The 16,935-nt window shown below is 43.3% G+C and overlaps 1 protein-coding gene across 1 annotated transcript in view; it reads right to left on the bottom strand.

Moving 5' to 3' along the window:
* Nucleotides 1–15,774, bottom strand: part of CORIN (corin, serine peptidase) — an 81,244-nt gene extending 65,470 nt beyond the window's left edge. Inside the window, exons 1-3 of the mRNA XM_075543585.1 lie at nucleotides 15,687–15,774; nucleotides 12,831–12,944; nucleotides 2,597–2,704 (exon numbers count right to left, since the gene is read on the bottom strand). Of these exons, the coding sequence (XP_075399700.1) occupies nucleotides 2,597–2,704; nucleotides 12,831–12,944; nucleotides 15,687–15,774 (310 nt within the window). The remainder of the gene's footprint in view (nucleotides 1–2,596; nucleotides 2,705–12,830; nucleotides 12,945–15,686) is intronic.
* Nucleotides 15,775–16,935: the final 1,161 nt, after the last annotated feature.

Below are 16,935 nucleotides of genomic sequence, written 5' to 3'. Positions count from 1 at the left end.
CTGGGTATATATAGCCCAGCTCTCTCTATAGAAAGGGACTGGCAACTGATGGCTCTCAAGCCTTAAAGGACTGCTAGTGTCTCACTGCTTTATAATTTCTTGTATTATCGATCTGTATATAATTTAACGGTTCATTTCTTGTATTATATACCTATCTTTATAAGTATATTTATATATAATTACTAGAAATCTGGTTTTGTCTCTCTAGAGAACCCTGTCCAACACACCAGTTAACAATTAAGTACCTTGGCTTATACTCAGGTCAGCTTATATTCAAGTATATATGGTAAGTGGCAAATTTCTTCTCACAAAGGGCAGAATCCCATAGATTACTAGCCATCAGAGCTATTAGAACCGGAATATAAATACCTATTTAAAATACATGGAGATTTGTGAATACCAGATTCAAAGAGAAATTTTTAATATTTGTTCTATGAACAGTGTACTCTCATAAACAGAATTCGATCTAGAGGAACCGTGTTTTTATGGATTTTAAAGAGGTTTTGTTTCGTTTTTAAGCACTAGCATAGACTGTATGTCATATGCAGGACAGAAAGGGGAAGAAAGACAGAAGACATTGGATGCGTTGGCCAGGAAACAGAAGGGTCCCCACATTCTCAGTCTCCTGAAGATGGCAGACCACCAGGAGGTGAAAACAGTAACTATCTGCATCATCTCCCCACAAACCCATTGCTGCTGCATTGATTCCCACTCACAGTGACTATGTCGAACAGAGAGAACTCCCCGATCCCAAGAGTTTCCAAGGCTAATTTTTTTTTTTAATGAGCTAAAGTCATCTTGATGACAGGGAGTCTTGAGTTTGGTTGGCATCTTTATGGGAGCAAACCACCATCATTTCTTCCACAGAAGGGCTGAACCCCTGACCTTCAGATTAATAGCCAAGCAGTTAACCACAGTCAGGCTCCTGTCACTACTAGCCTTACTACCCCCTGCTCCTTCTAGGTAAAGCCTTCATAATATTCTGTCATCTTCAGAGAGCTTGTGTTGAGTGGTAAGGCCTATTTTCACTGACCAATCCACCAAACAAATCATACTCACCTTCTGCCCTTTCCCGAAGAACCCCAGTTATCTCATGGGTAAGAGGAGAGGCTGGAGTAAATGATTTCTAAGGTTTCTTCCAAATTAATTTTTATATGACACATATATACATTCAATGATTTCCTCCCACCCTTTGCCCCAAGGCTTTTATAAAAGTAATTGACCTCTAGCTGGTAACCAGTGGGATGACTTTACAAATGAACATTTTCCCAATATTTTTATGAATGCAGTGAGGGGCAGCCAGACCGGTGCTCAGGGACACTACCTATTTTCTCAGCAATGAGACCACATTCCTCATCCTCCCCCAACCATCTTCACTATATTCTCCAGTGCTGGAAACCACTGTTCAGCATTACCCACCACCATCCTCAGCCTTGCTGACCCCCAGCTTCTTATTCTAAAGTCCAATTCTAAAACAAATCCCAAAGTCCCAAAGGTTAAAAGCAAGAGGTGTTTGACTGGGCTGAGAACTCAGAAGTGAATACACCTCTTTACAAATTGGATTCTCTCTTAAGAAGCCATTGGCGTCAGCATCTGTGCATGAAACCCAACACGGACTCCTAACCCCGGGTGTGGCTGTTGCTCTGCAAGCGGTTCTTTTCGCGCTTGTTCATTGACAAGTCAACTCCGAGTCCTAGTCACGCCACTGTGTGCCGGAGAGATCTTTCTCCTAGGATTTTATTTAAAAATACTTTTGGAAGCAAAGTGCCAGCCATGTCTTCTGAGTGCTTCTCAGAATGAAACTGAACTAAACAGAACCAAAACTTGACTCACTGCCATTCAGTCAATGCCAACTCATAGCGACCCTGAAGGGCAGAGTAGGATGGCCCTTGTGAGTTCTGAGACTGTAACTAGTTATGTCAGTAGAAAGCTTTCCCCCACAGAGAGGCTGGTAGTTTCTAACTGCACGCCTTAGAGATTACAGCCCAATGTGTACCCACTGTGCCACCAAACTAACGGAACCCTTTGCATGACCCACGAGCTCCCATCCCTGCAGTGCCCGGCACAAAAAGAAAAGAATGGTTGTTGCTTATACACGAGAGTCAGGCACAGGCAATACAAGGGGGCTTCAGAAAGTTCATGCAAAAATTCCAGTATCTTTTCACAGACTTTCTGAAGCCCCCTCGCATATCAATCTGCGAAGTTTTACTCAAGGGCTTAAATCCTGAAAAGAAACAAAACGCGTTTGAAGAGAAACAAGAAAACATAAAGATGTTCATATGAAACTTATAAATGACAAGACACGCTACAGGCTGGGGCGGCAGGGACGGGGAGTATTTGTCCACGACTTCCCTCCCCTAGGCTGTGGCTTCTTCTTGGTATGGCTGTTCACAAAAGATTGATTATATTTGCATGCAAGTCATGACTGAGACCTGGGAACGTAAAAAGGCTCTTCCATCCAAAAAGCAACAAAGGAACTATTTTTTTTCCAATTTGCTCTGCTAATCATATGAACAAGCAATGAGCTGCCGGTTGTTGCTTATGAACGTGCGCCTTTCTACATTAAAGCCCTGAAGGAAATGATGCTCCCACTTACCGCAGTTCTGCTCATCGCTCAGGTCCCCACAGTCATCATAGCCGTCACACACCAGGCTTAGATTAAGGCACTTGCCTGTGTCACAGCGAAACAGCTTCTCACTGCAGTCTGAACAGAAGAGAAGCCATCAGTACACGAGAGTACAGAAGGTAATCTTAATGCATTAGGAAGCAAAAGGATGTCATGGAAGGGAGATAATAAATGTAACCTGGTCCATGCCTTCTGTTTTACAGCTGAAGCGACCATAGTCCAGAAGGCCCAGGGACTGGCTCAATGTCACACAATGAGTTTCGACAGAACTGGGAGGAGGATGTTCTGGCTCCTAGGCCAGTGCTTATATTAATTCTTAAAATGTCTTATCTGACTTCTACAATATGCCACTTGCCAGCTCCATTAGAGTGGAATGTAAGACCTTCTCAATCTGTATTTGTAAGGAAGCACATGTGCACAGAAAGTGGATAATCTTAACAAGCGGTGAGTATATTCCCCTATTACTCTTCTCTTAGTTCTTAAATACTGTGGCTGCCTGTGTGTTGCTGTGATGCCGGAAGTGAGCCACTGATATTTCCAAAACCACCAGTGCCGTCAAAGGTGGACAGGTTTCAGCCGAGACTGTAGACTAAGACAGACGAAAAAGAAGGAATTGGCTTCCCACCCCTGAGGAATTAGTCACTGATAACTGTCTGGAAAGTAGCAGAGCCTTGTCAGACAAAGTGCTAAAAGACAAGTCCCTCAGGTTGGACGACACGCTAAATATAGCTAGGGAAGGGCTGCCATGTTCAATTAGAGTCCACCTCAATGATGTGGATGGAGCCAAATTTTGGGGACCTCCATTTGCTGGTGGGACAAGGCTTAAAATGGGAATACACAGGTGGTATAACTTGTCAATAATTGGAACATGGAGTGTATAAAGTTTGACTCTAGGAAAATTATAAGTAATCAAAAATAGCATGGGATGCATTAAGATCGATATGGTTTAGCCATACTGGAGCATAGAACAATAGTCTAATCTTTTTATCACTGAATACCAACCCATTGTATGGCGATACTGTCTCCATGGAATACCAACCCATTGCATGGCTCTAGTGTATCTGTTAGCCTTTTACCACAGTTTGTTTACCAATTAATTTTATCCATCGATGAGTGTTTTTGTCTTGTTAATTTGGATCATGGTGTTATGAATATCCATGTACCTGTTTTGTTTAACATGTACATGGTTTTTGTGTTCTTTTTTTAAAAACTTTTTTCTGTGTTTAATGTTTTGAAGAACTGTTAAACTATTTTCTGAGATGATAGAATAATTTTGAATGATTGACATCATCCTACCACAGACAGTACTGTATTTCATGATTGTGGTAGTCACCCAATCTGGTGTCAATTTATGGCTTAAGAGTTTAGGGTTGGAGTCTAGGCTGTCAGTCTGGAGATAGCCAATGGGACCTCTGTGTGGGCATGGCCTTCTGAGAATTCTAGGAAATCAGGCACTTCCTTCTTGGTTGCAGGAGACACTATCTCTCTCGGTTCACTCCCTTGGAGACTTTCTATTGACAAGGCTGACTTCCTGTGAGGCATCCCTGAGGAGATGCCATATGGATATACCCTGATATAGCCCTGGGTGTTGGAATGGCCATGTGGGGACCCCTGCCAGTGCTGAGATGCTTCTACCACCAAAGACTTTCTACCAACTGGCCTGTGACCTTCTACATTCGGCATCATTGCATGTGTTTCATGAGTCTGAAGAGGACTTTATAGATTGCTGTTGGACATATGGGCTAATATCGGACTTATGACCTTGGACTGGACTGGGTTGGGATATTTTCTCAATGTTCAATTCCTCTTGTATATAAACCTCTCCCCTATACACATGTGTGTATATGAATTTGTTTCCCCAGTCCACCCAGACTAACACAATGATAGATCATGAGATGTTCTTTTTGAGGATGACTGTGACATCATTCTTCAATTTCTCATTCCCTGCAGTTTACTATACAACCATCCCACTCAGTTACTAATATTAGTCAATTGCAGCTCATTAATGCATGGGATATTGATCTTTATGCATTCTGTTTCATTTTTAATGACAAACTAGTCAACACTCAACCATTTCAAGATCAAGAACCAATGCTACTGAAAGAAGACATCTAAGTTGCACTGAAGGCATTAGCCAAAAACAAGGCTCTAGGAATTGAAGGAATTCTGACTGAAAGGGTTCAACATGCTGATGAAGCACTAGAAGCACTGACTTGTCTATGCCAACGAACTTGGAAATCTGGTCAGTTGACTGTAAGAGATCCATACCTGCACCCAATCCAAAGAAAAGGTGACCCCATAGAATGTAAAAACTATTTAATAATATTACTTATGTAACATGCAAGTAAACTTATGCTGAAGAACATTCAACAATGGTTGCAGGAGCTGCCATAAATTGAAGCTGGATTCCGAAGAAAACGTGAAACAAGGGATACAATTGCTGACATCAGATATATCTTGGCTCAAAGCAGGGAGTACTAGAAAAATATTCACTTGTGTTTTATTTACTAGGCAAAGGCATTTGAATGTGTGGCTCACAACCTACTATGGATAATATCAAAAAGAATGGGAATTCCCAAATACTTCCTTGTGTTCGAGCAAAACCTGCACATAGATTAAGAGGCAGTGGTTTGAACAGAGTCAGGGAACACTGCAGGGCTAAAATCAGGAAAGGTGTGTTCCAGGGTAGCATCCTTTTACCATACTTACTCAAGCTGTGTTCTGGTAAAATAATTGAAGAAACTGGACTATATGAAAAAGAATGCAACATCAAAATTGGAGGAAGGCTTATTAGCAGATATGCAGATACCACAACCTTGCTGACTGGAAGTGAAGAGGGCTTGAAGCACTTGCTGATGTTGCTCAAGGATGGCAGCCTTCCGTGTGAATTATGACTCAGTGTAAAGAAAATCCAAATCTTCTCAACTAGACTAAGAGGTAACATCATGATAAATAGAGAAATGATTTAAGTTGTCAAGGATTTTATCTTGCTTGGATCCATAATCAATGCTGACAGACGTAGCAATCAAGAGACTAAGCAATGCAATTGCACTGGGTAAAATCTACTGCACTAGTTCTCTAAAAAGTGTGAACGAGCAAGGATGTCACTTTGAGGACTGAGGTGTGACTGACCCAAATCATGGCATTTCAATTCCCTCATAGGTACGTGAATGTTGGACATTGAATAAGGAAGCCTGAAGAAGAATTGATGCATTTGAATTACGGCGTTGGAGAAAAATATTGAAAGTGCCATGAGCCACTAAAAAACAAACAAATCCTCCCTAGAAGCAAGGATGGCAAGACTTCTCTTACATACTTTGGACATGTTGTCAGGAGACACAGTCCCTGGAGAAGGACGTCGTGCCTGATCAAGTGCAGGGGTGGTGCAAAATAGGAAAATACCCAACGAGGTGGATTGTCACAGTGGCTGCAACAATGGGTTCAAGAATTACAATTGTGAGGATGGTGCAGGAGCGGGCAGTGTTTACTTCTATTGTACAGAGTCAGAACTGACTCGACAGAACCTAACAAGTTGGCTGACAAAGAGCCAGGGACTAGTGGTCAATATGTCTCTTGACGTATATGCAGTAACCTGAATTCTGTCTAATTGCTTCTCTACCAGTAGAAGTCTTCATGCCACACAACTGGCGGATTAACACCTCTTTACTATTTTCATCCCAAATTGGATGAAAACTCCTTGTTAAAAATATTGGGTGGGGAAGGTGGGGGGTAAGGAAATGGTGCTAACAAACCCAGGGACAAGGGAACAACAAGGGATCTAAATTGGTGGTGAGGTGGGAGTGGCAGGCCTGGTAGGGAATGATCAAGAGTAAGATAATGAAGAGGTAGAGGTGTAACCCAGGTAGGGATGGAGCATGATAGTAGGACAGGAGGAAAGTCAAGGGAAATAGAGGAAAGGGCTAGGAGGCAAAGGGCATTCATAGAGGTCTAGACAAAGACATGTACATATGCAAATATATGTATATATATATATATATATATATATATATATATATATATATATATATATATATATATATATATAGATGGGGAACTAGGTCTATGTGCCTATATTTATAGGTTTAGTATTAAGGTGGCAGAAGGACCTTGGGCCTCTACTCAAGCACTCCTTCAATGCATGAATTCTTTCTTCTATTAAATTGGCATTCTATGATGCTCACCCTCCCAACACAACCGCTGAAGCCAAAGTGGGTGAACAAGCAAATGTGGTGAAGAAAGCTGATGATACCCGGCTATCAAAAGAGATAGCATCTGGGGTCTTAAAGGCTTGAAGATAAACAAGCGGCCATCTAGCTCAGAAGCAACAAAGCCCACATGGAAGAAGCACACCAGCCTGTGTGATCATGAGGTGTCGAAGGGATCAGGTAGTATAAGGCATCATCAGAAAAAAACCGATTACAAGGATCTACATGTGACCTCCTCCCTGGGAGACAGACAACAGAAAAGGGGGTGAAGGGAGACGCCAGACATGGCAAGATATGACAAAATAATGATTTGTAAATTATCAAGGGCTCATGAGGGAGGGGGAAGCGGGGAGGGAGAGGAAAAAAGAGGACTTGATGCAAAGGGCTCAAGTGGAGAGCAAATGCTTTGAAAATGATTAGGGCAAAGAATATACAGATGTACTTTACACAATTGATGTATGTATGGATTGTGATAAGAATTGTATGAGTCCCTAATAAAATGTTTTATAAATAAATAAATAGCTTTGCCCTACTTCCTGTAATGAAGAAAATGTATTACCAAAACACATCCTGTCAAAAAATAGGATGTTACATTTTATTGACATTAAGCTCACCATTAATTTTCTTTTATTTTAGTGAATATTTGTTTGGTTTTTAATAAAAACAACTATATGTAAAAAAATATTGGGCATTGGTCAATTAAACTGTTAACTAATTCACATTAATGCATTTTTTATTTACACGAACCATGCATTTCTAATTCTATTTCATTCATTCATTCTTTGTTCAAGAGACAAATTGTGAGAATGGGGCAGGACCAAACAGTTTCCTTCTGTTGTATGAATGGTCCCTTTAAGTTGGAACTGTCTCACCTGGGCTGGGGAATCTGAGGTAGTTACATAATGTTGTCGATTGGAAACTTGAGAGTGAAGGGGTGGAAGTTAGCCTGTCAATCAGGTCACAGCGTGATGACCTCATTTGGAGGCGCTAAGATTAATAGCTTGCTGGAGGTGGGACACCCACTCACTCCCTATGAGTCATTACTGATGAAGAGCCTGTTGGAGCCATGTTGATGCAACCAGAGCCCAGAAGCTGGAGCAGCCACGTGGAGACCCCTGCCAGCACTGAGAGGCTTCTACCACCACTGGATCCACAAGACTTTGCACCCACTGGCCTGTGATCTTCCTTCATTCGGTGTCATTGCATGTGTTACATGAGTCTGAAGAGGATTTTATAGATTGGTATGAGCTAATATTGGACTTAATCTGGATTGGGCTAGGATGTTTTCTCAAGATTCAATTGCTCTTGTTTATAAAGCTCTTTCCTATACACATATGAGTGTCTGGATTAGTTTGTCTAGTCAACATGGACTAACACAGGATCGAATATCCTTTTGGACTCTGATTAACCCAAAAGCACAGCAACATTTATAAAAGATGCACACACAGCCCCTGCGAAGTTCACTCTGGAGTTCCAGGGAACTCCTAGTAAAGTACCTTGTTGGGAACTATTTGTTCAATTGATGTTGTTATTTATTAAACTGTTTCTTAAATGGAGGTGACTCAGGCATCTTAAAAAGTCCTCATTATTCACCCAGGTACACACTCAACTTTCCACTGTTGCTTGGTTAAAAGCCATTTTCAGAGGTCAGGTTCAAAATTAGCTGCATGTGGAAAACAACTTGTTACCAGACTAAGCGCTACGTGATCTGTAAATACACAAACCTTCCCCAGAGGCCCAGCGCAGCCAGAAGCACATAGCAAATAGCAACGACCACAGTGGCCTCTTTTATTGGAATAAGAGTTTATTTGAACTGAAAAGAGATGTTGTCATCGCAATTTGAGGCCAGCAAATCAAACATTTCAAAAGCTGCCTGCTGTGATTTTCTTATTCAATGCAAATATAATTTTGCATGACCCAAGGTAGATGTTTTTCTCGATACTATATTTTTTTTCCTTAATGAGTTGTTGCTACAGAATGTGACTTCTCATGTCTATGCAAGTCAATATTTGTTCATGCCTGATTGGGATCTCACAGACACACCACTCTCGTGGGTCCCCCAAAATTGTCCTTCACCCCAAGCAGGACACGAAAAAACAGAAAGTCTTTTATCAAGGGCTTCATTCAATTCACCCAAGTTCTGTGACTGTGAATATAAATGGTTAAAACATAGAATCATCAATGAACACAAATTCAGAAATAAGCCTGAACTCATGATTTAAGTTGAGAGGCCCAACTTCCACCCACAGCAAGTTAATGAAGGAAGGGACCGGACAGGAGGTGTGCCACTTTACAGTCCACCAGGGGGCCCTGGCGCCAGAGTCTGTCGGGCTGCTCTCTGAAAGATCCACGGTTCGGAACCATCAGCTCTTCCTCCAGAGAAAGATGAGGATTTCTTCTTCCCCAAAGAGGTACAGCCTTGGAAATCCACAAGGGTGGTTCTACTGCAGGGGTTCTCAACCTTTCCAATGCCGCAACCCTTCAATACAGTTCCTCGTGTTGTGACCCCCACAACCATAAAAATTATTTTCACTGCTACTTCATCACTATAATTTTGCTACTGTTATGAATTGGGTGACCCTTGTGAAAGGGCCATTTGACCCCACCCCCCAAAGTGGTCACAACCCACAGGTTGAAAACCACTCTTCTACTGTGTTCCATAGGGTTGCCATGAGCTGGAATCTACTCAGTGGCAGTGAGGTTGGTATTTGTGGGGGTTGGGAGAGGTTAAACGACTTGTCTGAGCTGCTCAGCTTGTTACTAAGCCAAGCCAAATGAAGAAGGCAGCCTTATGGACTCCTGGAGTCTTTCTACTACTGACATCTCACTTCAGAGCAGAGTTTATCAGCTGCTAACACTGAAGACTGGGTGGTGCGGAACTGAGGAGCCCTGGTGGAATGACAATTATGCCACCTGCTAACCATCAGGTCTGAAGTTCAAAACCACCCAGCTGTCTGCTGGAGAAAGATGAGGCTTTTCATTTAGGTAAAGAGCTGCAGTCTGAGACATTCACAGGGGTAGGTCTACCCTGTCCTATAGGCTTGCCATGAGTCCACATCAACTCAATGGCAGTGAGATTGGTTTGGTTTTGCGTAAGGGGTTGTCCTGAGCAGGGTAGGACGGTTAGCAGCCCCCTACACACATACACATAGATGTGACCACCAAGAAATATCTCCATACATTGCAAAATGCCAAGACTGCCCCCAGCTGAGAACCACTATTCTGGAAGATATGAAAAATGACCTCACTGGAAAATCTAGCTTTCATCCTTTCTTTCCCACCAGTTCTCCCCACCCAAGCCCACCCTCCAGCAGGTGGTCCTGCTCTCTCTTCGCAGCACTTCCGGCCTTTGATTTTGCTTACTTACAACAATTGTGAGGTCCTTTGTGATATCTCTTCTAAACAGGAGTGTAACGGGAGTGTGGCCCCTGTGGTACACACGAACCCTGAAATGCCACAGGCCCAGAGTGGTCTAGTTCAGAAACCAAGGGCTTTATAATGCTAGAAACGGTGGCCTGAAAGACTTCCATATCTCAGAAGCATTTGCAAAGAACTGTGGAGTGTTCAATTCTGACGGGACTGATCTCCTTGACTGACCAAACCAGGTCCTTTTGGGAGGCTTGTTCATAAGGAAAGTCCTTGGCCTGCTTGATAACCTCCTCAACCACAAGGGTGTGCTAATTCATCCCCCAGCAACCCACAGCCATTGAGTCGATTCCAACCACAGCAGCCCGACAGGGCAGAGTCGGTGTCCACGGCCAAAATATTTACGGAAGGCGACTGCCACAGTTTCCTCTCGCCGCGTGACTGGTGCACTCCCATGGCCAGCCTTCCAGCCAGCAGTCGGGTACTTCAACCACTGCACCACCTGGGCTCCCGAGTCCCCAGTAAGACTCCCTAATGTAAGCAGGAATCTTAGAAAAATGTTCTTTTAATACATCAAATATTATTCCAAAGGTTTTTTCTGAAAAGGGAATTCCAAATTACAAACAAGTTGCTGAAAATAACATTTCCTAAAATACGGGATGCCTAAGGAAAGTTCCACAGGACACTAGGCATTATGCAAAAAAAGAAGGAACGTGACACTAGAGGAAGGAAATAAGAGGGGAAAGAGGAAGAGGAGAGAGAGAAAATTATAAATAGGGCAGCGGTCCTATGAGTAAGTAATTTTGAGGAAATAGCCAGTGAAACAAAATTAACAAAGCTTTTTTTGTTGTTTTTGGGCTTTTTTACTGCAATATTTTTTTTCCAGAACACTTTATATGTAATTATGTATCTTACTCTCACTGCCATCGAGTTAATGCCAACTCATGGTGACTCTCTAGGTCAGGGTAGAACTGCCCCTGTGGATTTCCAAGACATCAACTCCATAGGAGTAGAAAGCCCAGCCTTTCTCTCAATTACCAGTGGGTACCCCCCAAAAAAACAGAGTAGACAAGCATGGAACAACTCACTCTGAGTTAGTGCTCCCGGTGGTGTCACCTGGGAAAGTTCTCTCTGGTCACAGTGAATTATTTTATAAAAACAATTTTGCTGTAACCTCATTTTTTGGTGTGATGGCTGATTTCAGAGAACAGCATGTGGCTGTGAAATTTTGTGTCCTGCTTGGGAAAAATGCTGCAGAAACTGTTGTGATGTTGAACACAGCTTACAAGGACAGCACTATGGGAAAAACTCACATTTATGAGTTGTTTTCTTTTTTCTGGACATCCATCAACTTCCCAAACAGACAAAAATATGGACTCACTGTGCATTTGGAGTTCATTCCACCAGGTCACACGGTTACTCAGCTTTCCATTCTAAGGTTCTCGAAGGATTGTGTAACTGTGCATTAACAAAAGGCCTGATTTGTGGCTGATGGGGGACTGGTTTTGCCACCATGACAATGCATCTGCTCACGCAGCCATCTCAGCGTGCCAGTTTTTAACATAAAACAGCATACCTCTCTTGCCGCACCTGATTCACCTGGCCTCACTCTTTGCCACTTCTTTTTGTTTCTGCAAATGCAGAGAGACATGAAGGGACAGCAATTTGATGACTTCGAAGAGGTGAAGAAAAAAATGAGGGAGGTGCTGTCAGCCATCCAAATAGATGATTTGAAAATGTTTCCAAGAATGGAATCTCAGATTTGACAAAGGTATTCAGTGTAATGGAGAGTACTTTGAAGGTGATAAGGTTGCTTCGTAAAAAAATGTTTTTATTAAATACATAACTTTGAAAATATTCCAGTTTTTGGGGTACCCTCTATAATAAGTAGAGTTGGTAGAAAGCATTTCCCAAACTGATTTTCTTCTCAGGCATCCATCCTATCTCAAGTACCTAAGCTAGGCAGCCAGATTAGAAACATTGGCCTGAAATGTCACCCCCATATATACTGCCTTTCAAAAGTGACCACAAGTGAGTGTCGCTGATGAAGAGGCCTCGCTGCACCTGTCCCATGGACAGCTCTTTCCGGGGGGAGGGGAGGGGGGGAGCAGCCACTGTGAGTTCTAAAGCCTTGGCAAGGTGGCCAGAGTTAACACCGTTCTCCCCATAGCAACTCCTGCTGGCTACATAACCATTAAAAAGCAATTAGGACAAAATTGCATATGGTTCTCTTTTGGGTACAGAGCATACGAAATTGTCTCGAGACCAATTTCCCTCCTTAAATCGGGTGCAAAATAACATGGAATCTGAATTCATAGCAAACAGACCACCTGCTAAGAAAGTCAAAATAACTAACTGAAATCAACGCGGGAAGTACAGAGGGGTGTTTAAGGCTGAGCATACCAACGGGAGGAATTTTACACAGTCTGGTCTGCCGTTAACAATCTCCCGGTCGGGAGGAAGCATAAATAAACCAAACCAACGAATGCGCTCACTTTAGACAGGCATGCCTAAAGCCATCCGGGCGAGTGCCAGACGGCTGTCGTCTGCTTTGACAAGGGAATGACTTTGGTCTCTGGGCACCTGAAGAGGATCCCCACCCACACAGACCAGCCCGGGCTGCTGTCACTTACTGCAGTGAGCCTCGTCGCTCCAGTCCCCGCAGTCATTGTAGCCATTACACTGCAGGTTCCTGGGGACACAGATGCCGCTGGCACACAGAAAGCGCTGGCCGCCTCCGCAGAGCCCTGCAGGAAAGGGCAGAGACAAGGCGTTAGAGCACTGTGAGCTTGGTTTCTATTTTCAAATTAGTAGAAAGAAAGAAATCCCAATAAAGAGAAGCATCCCTTGCTGATACACACGTGGATTTCAAAAAAACAAACAAACTGCAATTTGACAGTCGCTCATTTGCCTTCAGCATGTGTGCCACACGCACCACAAGTTACCTAGATTTCACACAAAGCACTTGCAGGAAAATCCTAGCCCAAACGGAAACCCACTGCTATCAAATCCGACTCAGAGCGAGTTCCTTCAATGCTTTCTCACTGCCATCGAGTGCCTGCCAATTCATAGCGACCCCCCGGGGGTCTCTGAGACTGTACCTGTTCATGAGAGTAGAAAGACTAGTCTGTCTCCCGCAGTCCTGTTGCTTTGGAATGGCCGACCCTGCCTGGCGTAGCCCAACGCTTAACCACTAAGCCACCAGGGCTCCGCTTAGATGGGTTACCAGACTGTAAATCTTTATGGGAGCAGACAGCCCCTTCTTTCTCCCATGGAGTGGCTGGTGGATTTGAACCTCTGACCTTGTCCAGTACTTACACACCATGCTGCCAGGCCAGAGGAAACAAAGCAAAGCAAAGCACACTGCCAGCGAGTCAATGTTGACTCATAGCAACCCGACAGGAAAAGGAAGGGCTTCCCCTGTGAGCTTCTGGGCCTGTTACTCTTCAAGGGAGTGGAAACCCTGTCTTTCTCCAATGGAGCAGCTAGGGATTTCGAACTGCTGACCCTGAGGTTAGCAGTCCCACAGGAGAATAAAGCATCTGTTGTGCAGAGTACAAGAGTGGCCTCGGATATGACACGACTCATGTAAGGGGAAAGTATCAGACAGAAAGCTGTCCCTTCGTAACTGAAACTCGTTGCAAAGTGAAGTGCCATTCAGTGAATAAGCATGGAAGTAAAGTCTCGATCTAATATGGGCCTCTCTGAAAGGCGAATAATGTTATAGTAAAAATTCATACCACTCACGGATCCAAAGTGGAAGAACAAGTCTGCAGGCATTGACAGAATACCCACAGTAATGTTTCAGAAAGCTGACGACGCACTGGAAGCTCTCGCGCGTCTATGCCAGGAAATTTCCAAGACAGCTACTTGGCCAAGTGACTAGAAGGGAGCCATATTTGTGCCCATTCCAGAGAAAGGTGACCAAACAGAATGCTCAAACTATGGAACAATATCATCGATATCTCACACAAGTAAAATGTGGCTTAACATCCCCCAACAATGGTTACAGCAGAGCATCGACAGGGAGCTGCCAGAAGTTCAGGCCAGATTCTGAAGTGGACATGAACAAGGGAGCTCCTTGCTGAGGTCAGTTGGAGCTTGGCTCAAAGCAGAACATACCAGAAAGATGTTTACTTGTGTGTCATTGAGTATACAAAGGCATTTTGACTGTGTGGCCATTATAAACTGTGGGTCACCTTGAGACGAATAGAAGTTCCAGAACACTTCATTCTGCACATTTGGAACTTGTACATGGATGGAGAACAGAACACGGGACTACTGCGTGGTTTCAAGTCAGGAAAGGTGTGCATCAGAGCTGAATCTTCTTACCATGCTTGTTCAATCTATATGCTGAGCAAATCACCAAAGAAGGTGAATGATATGAAGAAGAATGGCTTATTAACAACCTGTGGTATGCAGATGACACAAGCCTCCTATAGTCAAGGATTATAGACTTCAGTAGTGATCGTAACTCAATATAAGGAAGACCCAAATCCTCACAAACAGATCAGTAGGTAACATCATGATAAATAGAGAAAAGTTTGAAATTTCCAAGGAGTTTGTCTTATTTGGATATACAATCAGTGCTCAGGGAAGCAGCAATCAAGAGATAAAAAGATGAGTTGAATTAGGTGAATCTGCTGCACAGCCCTCTTTAGAGTATTGAAGAGCAAGGATGCTACTTTGAGGATTAACGTGGGTCTGACCAAGCCATGGTATTCTCCATTGCATCATACACGTGTAAAAGTTGGACACTAAATAAGGAAGACCGTAGAGGAATCCATGCATTTGAATTGTGGTGCTGGAGAAAATAAAAATTGAAAGTACAAGGAGTGCTCAAAGGGCAAACCGACCTGTACTGCAAGAAGTAAGGCCAGAATGCTCCTTAGAGGCAAGGATGGCAAGACTTCGTCTTACAAACTTTGCACACATTGTCAGGAGAGACCAGTTCCTGGAGAAGGACATCATATTTGGTAAAGTTGTGGGGCAGCAAAAAAGGAAGGCCCTTGGTAAAATGGATTGACCCAGTGGCTGCACCAATGGCCTCAGTTCAAGGAACAATGTGAGGATGGTGCAGGACCAGGCAGTGTTTCATTCTGCTGTGCACAGGCTCCCTATGGGTTGGAGCCAACTGGGTGGCACCTAAGCCTTGAAGACCGGTCTTGAGACCGCCTGCCCTGTTTTTGAAATTTAGTGACTTGCCCTGATAAATGCCAGGCAGTGAAGACTGTGGAACGACATGGGCGGCAAGTACTCTGGGCTTTTGCTTTCCTTCTTGTGTTGTAATCGACTGCCTGGCAGTGGGTTTAGTTTGTGTTTTCTTTTGATTTTTCTTTCCCTTAACACGTTTGCATTTTGGTATACTTTGTTTCTGGAATTATGGTACTCTTTTTCTTCTCCAAATTCAATACATATTCCAAAGTTTCAAAATTACAGTAGACCATAAATTTAAGGCAGAGCTAGAAACCTTTTAAAGACATCCTTACTGAAGCAGCTCAGCACAACGGGTGTTAAATAATGTAGCTGTTTGGTTACATGCATCAAAGGCCTTTTGAATTCGCAGAACTTGGCCATCGTATTTCTTGGAAGTTTTATTTCTTGGACATTCTAGAAAGAAAATCTGGTGAATAAGTGCAGTTTTATACCCCCATTGTTTATAGTGAAGAAACAGTGGCAAAGAACAGCTTCCCAACCGTAGGGACTGGTTAAAAATAACTATGGTATTGAAATGGTTAAGTGTTCCACTGCTAACCAGAAGCTTGGCAGTTCAGGCCCGCGAGCTGCTCCAAAGGAGGAAAATGCGGCTGGTTGCCCCCCTAAAGAGTACAACTTCAGAAACCCTCAGGAGCAGGTCTACTCTGCCCAGCGAGGTCACTATGAGTTGGATCGACTCAATGGCCAGGAGTTTAAGTGGGTTGGGTTAATAAAGAATACTGCTGCAGCCATCGGAAAGTATTTCGTGGGAAATACATGACATCATGGGACAAAGATCAAGATAATTTAAGTTGGAAAACACTGAAGGTTTTTAAAAAGCATGAAGCTGTTTAAACTGGAAATAAATATATTGAGTTACTTGTAATTATCCCTGGCCCTAGCATTAAAGATAATTCTTTTCTTCATTACACTTTACTCGGTATTTTACAAATGTTCTTCCAAAGATCCGGTCTCATTATTCTAATCAGAAACAGAAGGGAGAAAAGCAAATGTAGCTTTTAAGGGCTGTCAACTCCGATTTTCAGAATAATTTAAGCCCAATCAGTTGCCGTTGAGTCGATTCTGACCCCTGGCAACCTCGTGTATCTGAGCAGGGCTGTGCTCCACAGCATCTCAAGGCTAAATTTTCAGAAGTGGTTACCAGGCCATTCTGCTGAGATGTCTCTGCGGGACTCAAACCTCTAATCTTTCTGTTAGCTGCTGAGCATATTAGCCATTATTCCAGGGTGAAAAATACAACCCCCACCCCAAATTTGCCTCTGCCAAAGCCAGCATGTGTGCCGCCAAGCGGTGGGGTCAGATGCCTGATCTCACACACTTTCCTTTGTTCATCCCCTGTCACTCATACCTGCACCCTGCAGTGCGTAGTGAGCTGACCCTTGATATGAAGCCAAGTGAATTCCAGAGCTCATATTTCATTCACCACCCTGTTCCTAAGATGTAGCATTATGACTGTCACTTGGGTCTTTGGTCTTGGATGGGAAGAGGTTACCTCAATCTCTTACGGAGCACAACATATGG

The sequence above is a fragment of the Tenrec ecaudatus genome, chromosome 3 (assembly GCF_050624435.1).
Source record: "Tenrec ecaudatus isolate mTenEca1 chromosome 3, mTenEca1.hap1, whole genome shotgun sequence".
Lineage (NCBI taxonomy): Eukaryota > Metazoa > Chordata > Mammalia > Afrosoricida > Tenrecidae > Tenrec > Tenrec ecaudatus.
This window is presented reverse-complemented; position numbering and strand designations above follow the sequence as displayed.